General features: G+C 42.2%; 1 protein-coding gene across 1 annotated transcript; it reads left to right on the top strand.

The window, feature by feature from the left end:
• The first annotated feature begins 242 nt into the window (after nucleotides 1-242).
• On the top strand, nucleotides 243-4,141 carry cUnh3orf38 (chromosome Un C3orf38 homolog). The gene is made up of 4 exons (XM_083996163.1): nucleotides 243-408; nucleotides 1,823-1,998; nucleotides 2,298-2,530; nucleotides 3,441-4,141. The coding sequence occupies exons 1-4, from the start codon at nucleotides 282-284 to the stop codon at nucleotides 3,802-3,804; spliced, it is 900 nt and encodes a 299-aa protein (XP_083852289.1). The 5' UTR covers nucleotides 243-281; the 3' UTR covers nucleotides 3,805-4,141.
• Nucleotides 4,142-9,785: the final 5,644 nt, after the last annotated feature.

Here is a 9,785-nt window from a genome sequence, read left to right as displayed (position 1 = left end):
TTTATGTGCGACTTTTGTCCAAAAGTCTATGATGGTTTAATTTTATTTGCAACGTTTACAAACTTGAATGAGATAGGTTTCAACTGTTACGAAATCGATATTTCCTACAGTTTTAAAGGCAACAAATAAAGGTCCTCCTTTGCTCATGCACCGCAGTGTTGTAGCAACCGCGGCTTCATGCGGAACCTTTTTTGAGTGTTATTTGTTCCTGTACGAACAACTTTCTAGCAAGGACACGAATGGACGAGGAAGGGAGCTTGAAATCTGTTGTGGTGCCAAACATGTCAGTGCTGTCAGAAACAGAGCGCGCTGGATTCACCACGATAATGGGCTTCTTGTCAAAAGAAGACCTGCTGTCGCTGAGTGACACAGTCACCAATAAGATGATAGCTGTGGAAAATATTAAAGGTATGTTTTTATTCTTTACCGGAGCGCAAAAAGCTGGGATCTGTTCCAAGAAACAGGCTTGGTGAAAACTCAGAGTTTCTAACTCCCGGGGAAAGGGACAGTCCGTTTTTAATCCATAAGAGGAGTCCGAGGTCTCTTCAGCTCTGGGCCAGTTGCCGCAGTAACCAGCAGTGTGAAGCTAAACTGTCAACCAGCAGGTTAGCTTCAACAACCACTGAGTTGATCTACATTACAACCTCCTCCCCTACTGCTGCGTCATTTTCTCATTCATACTGTTCAAGTGAAGATCAGGGCGTATTCACTGAATGAATCTATAAGTACTGACTGACCCTCAGTACATAGCCACTGAGATCTAAGATTTTCATTTCAGTTGAGGATGAAGCTTTCGGGAAACCGTCTGTCACCGCATTAACTTAGATTATAAAATACAAAGTGTCAGTAAAGAAAGGTTCTTAAATTGCCATTCAATTCCTCTGCACTGAAACAGTTAATATGCATTTATCACTGTAAATAATCTGTCAAGCTTTAGACACAAACTGATGTATTAATAATAATTTCTCATGGTCACAGTGATGAACAACAGCTCTATCATATGTGTCGAATCATAGATTGTAGATGACTTTTGTGCAGTCGAAGATACTTTTAAAAACTGGACTACTTTTCAAGGTGATGTTTTGAATATATGCAGCAGATCACCTGAATCTGTTTTAAATAGGCTACTGTTGCACATAGATTTAGGCCTACTGCAAGTTTGTATTCAGAGTCATTGATGCAGTTTAGACATTGGAAAATGTACTCTCAACTTTAATCTTTATGCTTTTTCATCTAAAAATCCCCCCAAAAAATCAAGAATACTGAATCAGAATCTCAGGTAACAATCATAGATTTACGTATAAACTTCTGTGTGATCAGTTTCAATATCTTTGACTGCTGCACATAGGCTAATCGTGCATTAATGTTGTATATTAGTTTTTCTGACTCCCCTGGATTGATGCTCTGATGAAGGTCGTCTGAGACCGAAAGCTTAGCTTTTAATAAAGTGAGATGGCATAGATCTAAGTGTGCGGAGATCTCTTTCTTCAGTTTGGACACTTTTGATGCCTCCAGCACCTTAGCAAAGAACCAGCCGGGTGAAGCGGCAGCCCCTTTTTTGCATGACTCCCCTGGATTAAAATGAAGCGCCTGCTCTGTCCAACAGATCTGCTGCTTGCTCTACAACTGAAAACTCTCAGTGTTCAGGATTATAGTGAAAGTTCGTTAAACCTTCATCACAAGTCTCAAAAACGATTTAGGCATGAGGTGATACCAAAACCAAGATTTCTAGTGTTGTTTCACCTCAGTCTACAGGATAGGCTATTATTTTCAAATAATGCCATTGAATCATTTTGTGTCTAATCTTCATCTGTTTATACAGAGGCCATGGAAACAATCCTTTCATTTACTAAAAATGCAGAGGAACTCTTGAGAAGGAAGAAGGTTCAACGTGATCTCATTTTCAAGTATCTGGCCAAAGAGGGGGTGGTGATGCCCCCAAACAGCGAGAAACACCAGCTTGTGAAGAGAACACTGGAGCTTTGGTCATCAAAGAAGGTACAGGAGCAGGAGGTCAAGTAACACGGGCCTATCACGCTGACGTGGTTGATAGAGAAAATATAGAGGTTAAGTGGGGGCTTTTAGCCTTGGATGAAGGGACAGCATAACACACATAGTAAACTCGTTGAAAGAGAGGTAACTTAAAGGCTTGGTTGAAGTGATATGGCAATCATGATTTCTTAAATCAGGTACGTAGCATTTTAAGTAATGATAGGTGCATTATTGAAACATGTCTACTAAAAGGTACTTAAGGTACAAATTGGCAGTCTGTTTGATTACCCTTTCATGTCATTAAGGTGGCAGTTGATGAAGGCGTTAAAGATGTGAAGGACGACACTGGACAGAGAGGGTCCACACCGTCCAGTGCCATCGACCTAAATGTGGGCTTTGACCCACAGACCCTTGGCCAGCAGTTCTGCCAGTGGTTCTTCCAGCTCTTGAACAGTCAGAATCCTTCGCTGGGCCAACAGCCTCAGGACTGGGGACCACAACACTTCTGGCCAGATGGGAAGCTACGTCTCCTTGCTAAGTACGAACATTATTAACAGTAAGATGGAAACATGAACACTGTTGCTGAAGCAGTGCTGAAGTAGCTGAAGCAATTGGGGGTGCCGTGTGGCGCAGTGGGTTGAGCAGGCGCCCCGTATGCAGAGGCTACAATCCTAGCTGCAGTCGGGCCCGGTTCTAATCCTCCATCAGGTGGCCCTTTACTGCATGTCATGACGATTTTTAGACCCTCTCCCGCTCCCACCCTTACCTGTTATTAAATCAAAATTTGTCAAAAATTTGAATGAATTTTAAGTACTAAAATAAAGTAAATGAAGTATCAATAATATCAAAAAGTTGTATGAATCTGATAATCTCTAGAAAAAGCTGAATGGTTTGATACGTGAATGAGTAGTTAGAGTATAGCATGTAAGAAGAAGAAGAAGAAGGAGAAGAAGACTTAGAATAAAGATTTGAATAACATGCACCAATTACTATCAAAATGAGGCTGCTGCTGATTGGGCTGGGTGTTATCTGCCTTTCACTGTTTCGGTTTTTGTACTCCGAGTTGGAGTTAAGCTCAGTTTTTGTTCATAACAAATCAGTTTGAAGGTCTGGATTGTAGAGAGCAACATGTTTGATCTCTGCTGAATTCTAAAATATGCAGAGAGTACTGACTGAGGTTAAAGATTTTCTGCATAGGCTTTTGTTTGATTTTTAAGCATGTCTTTCAAGATAAGATAACACTTTAATTCATCTCTCAATGGGGAAAGTGTCAGCAGCTCAAGCAGACAAGTAAAAAAACAGACAGGAACAAATACAGTAGGTAATGAGAGAATTAAGAGTACAATAATAAAAAGTATAAAACTGAAGGATTTGTATTTATTGTATTAATTTGAAGCAATTTTGCATTTTCATTTTAATTACATTTAAACGACATCTCTCTTTCTCAGAGCTGGCTGTGAACAGATGGAAGAGTTCCAGGGTGCCGAGCTGGTCAGCCTTCGTCTCCTGGCATTGACCAAGGAAGAACGCCTCCTTCTCAGCCCCAACCTGCAGCCCCACGGCCTCAGGACCCTTGTCTCCCCTCACGGCTTGGTGCTGGTGGCAGTTGCCGGGACCATCCACAGAGATGCAGCCTGTCTGGGCATCTTTGAGCAAATATTTGGCCTCATCCGTTCCCCAATGGAAAATAACAGTTGGAAAATAAAATTTATTAATCTGAAGATCCGAGGGCAGGATGCTCTGGACGGGACAGATGTGACAGCACCTTCTTTGAGTTATAACTCCAGTGAACTGCAGCTTCTTTGCAGTTGATGACACTCTTTATTTTACTTTTTTGCGTCATCCATTTAACATGCCCAAAGACATTTGCTCTGAGAGACTGGGACTAGTGGCTTTACTTGCACAAACCCCCTCCCAACGTATATAGCAGCCATGACTGGTTTTGCACTGTTGTACACTGTTACATTTAAATCCACTTTGGCGGTTTATTGGTTATTTCATATAAACGCATGATAAAATGTGGAGAAAAAAAAGCTTCCTCATTATTACACAGATGATTTAAACCTCTGCTGCTTCTTGTTGGGGAAACATTCTGCTCATAATATTCTGGACCTTGACGAAATACACATTTGTTTTGGTGGCCTGTGCCTTTTTGTATTCAGTAATGCTCTTGTTGTAAATAAGTATCTTATAAATATAAAGATTATATTAACACTTGTGTACATCTTTCCTTTATGTATCTTAAACTGAAGTCACTCTGTGCCTGTTTGTTTTTGTTATATATTTAAATGGGGGCATGTATATGCATGTGTAAAGTGTATATTTTAAGGGCTCAACTTGCGCAATTTTTGTTACATGTGTATGTAAAATTGACCTCTCTTATTGGAGTATTCTTTGAGTAATTGTATCTTTTATATGTTTTTTTATACATGTCCCAGTCCCACATTTCCTCCATCTTCAGGACTCACAGAAACATAGGTTAGAATTAGGTATAGTTATCACAGGGAACAGTGGCCTGCCAGCCCGCATATATTCAAAATATATGATTGCACTTGCTCAGGGCAACAGCTGTTATTTTGTGCCAGTCTTCAATATCCATGCATTGGTTATTGCCGTTCCATTCAGACAGGCTTTATTACAGGTGTCATTCTGACTGACAGCCTTCAGACATCTCGTATACAAATAAACATGTTTGGTAGCGGTAAGGAAAATATATGATGCAACCATCAGATTTTTGTTTCTTATCATGTATGGATCCCTCTCCACCATGCACTTTCAGAGTGCATCTTGTTGTTTAGAGTGAAGACAACAGCAGGTTTCCTCACCTCAGTGCAGAGTTCAGTGTCCAGTGCAGCACAGGAGGTCCAGGCTCATTTACTCTACTTTCAGAAATCTCAGGGTGATGCGGGTAAGATTCAGGAGTCGGGGGAAGATCTTGCTGCTTCATCATTAACCCAGAACCTCAGCATGCTGTAACACAGCTGAACAATAATCACAGAGAAGCCTCCACTGACTCCATTAGTTTTGAAAGTGCAAGATTTATCCCCAAAGCAACCCTATACCTTCCTTTGCTAGATGGTATTTTTAGCTATATCTCAGCTGCACAATACAGCATTTTAACTGATATGCTATATGGCCCTATTAAAGCGACAAAACTAAATCATTTATCTACAATACACTCCACAAGCTTCAAATGGACTCCTTATTAATGAAATGGCTCTGGTTTTCCATTGATTCTACTCTGTCATCCTAGTCAGGGCACATGGGGTCTGGTGGGGCACAGAATATGCCAGTATGACTCTGTGGCTTTGGTGGGAAATGTTACATGTGGGAAATTATTCTTGGCAGCCGCTTTCAAAGGCTCCTGGAATAGTTAATATCTGTGACTGTATGGGTCGGAGCCGCACGGCCCTTTGTGCTTTACTGGGCCATAGTTGTGGTGAGAGGAAACCACTGCAGCCATTGATCTCAGCCTGTTCACCTCTCAGAAAGAATAATAACAAGCTGCTCGCCTTCTGTCTTTATGGCACTTGGCTTCTCTGTGTTTTAATAAGCGGTTTGGCCACGGGTGCAGCGCTGACGCACGGGTTAAAGAATACCGCTGCAGTGGCGTCTGGTGATGGTTTTGACTCCGAAGAGCCTTTTTTTCTCCTTTCTTCCCCCCCTCTAATAGGGAAGTGTGTTTCTCATAAAGAAACATGCTAAAACCTAAATCCATGGCTCTTTGAAATAGCTTATGGGTGGTGAACCATGGAGACTGCTGCTTTAATTATCAGTCCTTTTTTCTACCTCTTACTTTGATTGTGACTGATTGGATGTTAGTTTTGCTCTGTGAAAAAGCCTCATTAGTTATCAAAGATTACTTTATTAAACGCTTCATGCTACAGCCATTTTTCACTCTCTGACAATATGATGGTTTTTCAGATCCATTAATGCCATACTGTATTTTTTTTTTTTTTTCTACTTAGCAGGGACTCTAAAAGTGGGTCTTTGGGACACCTTTGGGTTTCTCTGGGATTTGAAGGAGTCCTTGAAGTGGTTCCAGGCATTTGATGCGATGATGAATAATTTCATCTTGATATTTTACAATGACACATATTTATATTACATAAAAATGCTAATGCTTTCTATTTGGTTGGTGAAAAGTCAATGAGACTTGACCTCATGACAACATCAGGCCAGAAGAGGGCAGACAAGCTACACCAGAGAAGGGAAAGACTTTGATCCCCAGCCAAGAAAAGAAGAAGGGAAAAGGAATGCTTTTAACACTATTACGTGAGGAAACTCATCAATTCCTAAGAGCAATATGAGTGAGCTGATGTTACGGGCAATTTCTATCTGGCCACAGCCATGAGGAAAACTGTAAATTTTTTCAGTTTGAATTGTCCTCCATTAAAGTAATGGGGTTCTAAGAGAGAGACACGTTAAACTGTTGCCTTTCACAGGCACAAGAGCACGTATTTCACAAGTTATTGAGGTGTCAGTAATTTATTGGTACCTGTGATGGTGTCAGAGACCGCTTCAACACAACTCTGTGCAGTCTGCACTCTCCGGACAATAAAGAGCAGGATTTATGAATGGGAAGAGAATCAATCAATAGGCAATGATATTTCTCCCACTGACAAAACATGTTAGGTGGAGAATTCAATCAAAGTTTGACAGAGTTGTCTTGGCATTTTGTTGGACTTGCCCTCCAACCCAGTGGTGTTTCATAAACCAGTACACACTAAAACTTTGCTGAAACAACCACATAACTCGTGGTGGAGGGAATGAGGTCAACAGTGTTTGGCATTGGTGTTGAAGCCACAATCCACAATCCTCCAACCTTTTACTTTATCCCTTGCTGAGAAGGGGTGGGGGTTAAATTTTTGGTCTCTATTTAGTTAATGTTTTTGTCATACTGGGATTTGAATTGAACCCTGCTGTACTTCTACATAAACAACTTAATTATCTTACATGTTAAGGCGAACTGAACAAAAACTGTGATGTTTTGAGAGTTAAAACATCTACCCCCCCTAAATACCTAAGAGGGGAAAGACATTACATCACAGCATCTCAAACAGTCACTCCTTGCCACAAAGCAATTTCCTGGAAAGGCCTACTTAGACTCTAAATGCAAGTTAAGCACTAACATTTACATTTTAAGGACATTACACAAAGGGAACGAGTTCACAAACATTGTGCTATGTATACAATCAGGTTTGGACTCATGTTAGTTTGACCTTACATGACCTTTAATGCCCTACTGGGAGTGGGCCTAAGCTCTTATTATCTGTGTGCATCACAGATCGCCCCTATAGCATCTCTCTGTATTATTTCCCCCGATGTCTGAGCTGACATCATTGCTCCGTTTCAGTGCAAATTGGTTTGGACCGACGAGGCAGCCGTCACAGTTCATATCAGCCCCTCTCTTGGCCTGGTGGTGTATCCTTACACATGCATCATTATCTCACGTAAACAGTGGAAATGCGAGACCGCCGGGGGAACGAACGCCATTCAAAGCAACAAAGCCAGGGCTGAGTGAAAAGATCCTGGGCGGTGACACTCTCGTTTAGCATCAATTAAAGAACACAACAAGCAGAGCCGTTTCTGAACGCAGCTGGGTCCAATGTGTTTATTTATACTGAAGCAAATATGTATGCTTGAAGGAATGCATGGCTCCATAGATGTTTCAATCAGAAAAACATGGAGGGAACACGAGCTACAAAAATGTCCTTCACATTGAGATGTACTTGAGCACACAATACCCTCCCCCCATCTCTCTCTGTTTATCTCTTTACGTTCCTCTGTCTCTCTCACATATAGTAGCCCTACTGTGCAGCTTTGCCCCGCGTCCCTTTCGTATGCAGCGCAGGGGCCCCCGGTGAGGGCCTTCCCTTGGCTCTTGAACTAAACAGAGAAGATGGTGTTATCTGAACGCTGCCAGGAGGTTGTCAGCTCGTATTGGGCCCAAGCTGACCGAGTGGCCGGTTGGCGGATGCGTGTCGATGCCAGGCTCACAGTGCCTTCCCTCAGTGGACATCTGCTGTGTGTGGAAAAGCTGTGGAGTTTGCCTGTGGTTGCATCTTAATCCTCCATCTCTTCTGCCCCAGCCATGCCTGGCCGAGCAAACCAGCAGCTCTGCTCGCCTTGCTTGTATTAATTGCCCTTGCTTGGCTCGCTGTTTGCTTCTGATTACACTCATTAATTTCAATTCCCCAGGAAGCCACCACCACCGTAGCTGCCTTTAGACAGCCACACACACACACACACACATATGGTACACAAACATGCATTGACAGGCATAAATGCATATTGTTCAGGACACAGTCTTGCATTTTCACGTACGCTGTGAAATATTCAACACTGCATAAATTGATGACTTTTGTCTGGGCATATTGTACTCATTTGGCACATATAATAATGCTGCCATTATGGTTCCAAATAAGGGGCAGGTTGCCATAGGACAGCTACAGGAAGAAGTGAGCGGAGAAGGTGTGTTTACTCCAAATCTCTCATCTTGAATAAAACAAACTAGTTTGTCATGTATCATATGGCACAGATGCCAACACACTATCCCCTGTGTCATCAGTGTCTGGCCATATGTATGTCATTAGCAGCTGTGGTCTGTGTCTGTTCCTACCCTAGTGGTTCTGTTTTTGTAAAACAGGGGACAAGAAGAAAGTTGCCCTGACCTGCTGGTCATAAGTCAGTGTCCTCATCCCAGCAGGTGGACCACATCTGGTAAAATCCCAACATCTGGGCCGGCAGGGTGGCCTCGTAATTATAGCTGTCCTAGAGACTTTGTTCACAATTGGTAGGAAAAATCAATGTCAGGCCATATTATTAACTTTGAGTCATTAAATTTTCGAGCTCATACGCAAACATTTCCACACAGCAAATGCAACATAATTAGATGAGGTACAACAGCTTAGTGAAAGTACCACTGAATACCATCAGAGATTTTAAATTCTGTTCTCAATGAACAAACATGAAAATACTGTGAGTGTTTTCAGGAGCTCTAGCCCTAGAGCTATAATAACACATTACAGTCAGTTTTAAAGTGTATGGCTGCCTAGTGTGTGTGTGTGAGTGTGTTTATACCGACATGTGTGCAGAAAGTATTTATCACCCACAGTACTATCATCAGCTTGTAGCTTTTTAGTCCTTTAAAGTTGAGAGTGATGTACCAAGTGCTGCTACTCCTCCTCAGCAGCTACTAAGCCGACCTAAGGAGCAGTAAAACCCCGTTGTAATACCAAGCTGTGTGGCCTCTTGCCTCTGTCAACCTATCACCTCAGAACCTGGGATTTTCTGGGAAAGGGAGGCTTGTGGACTGACTCATCAGACAGCTGTACCTTAAAGGCCCTCACGGGGGCGTCACCCCAAGGGTCACTACCCTGGGCTGTGATTTGACGGCCAGGCACAAATAAAAACCCCTGAAGCTTGACAACTTCCTTTCTGAACCCACGTAACCCAATTAACGAACCAGTCCTCAGTCGGAGAAAATGAAAACACTGCGGACGCGAACTCCCAAGACGGCTGTATTCATTTATTAAATCCACCGCTTGTTTCACCCTCTTCCTGAGATTTTCTAGGCCTGATTTTAATGGTTCACCAAGGAGTGACTCAACAATTCAATGTCATGCCATTGAGTTAGAAATGTTCTGTACTCCTGGCTGCGCTCAATCCTGCTGACAAGCCAAAGCCCCTCACATCATTACATTAACTTTATGTTATCTTTTTAATGAACATTCAGGTAATGAACACAGACTGCATCAGCTGTGTAGGTGCTAGAAGTTTACATTACCCAG

The sequence above is a fragment of the Trachurus trachurus genome (assembly GCF_905171665.1).
Source record: "Trachurus trachurus genome assembly, chromosome: 21".
NCBI classification, from domain to species: domain Eukaryota; kingdom Metazoa; phylum Chordata; class Actinopteri; order Carangiformes; family Carangidae; genus Trachurus; species Trachurus trachurus.
This window is presented reverse-complemented; position numbering and strand designations above follow the sequence as displayed.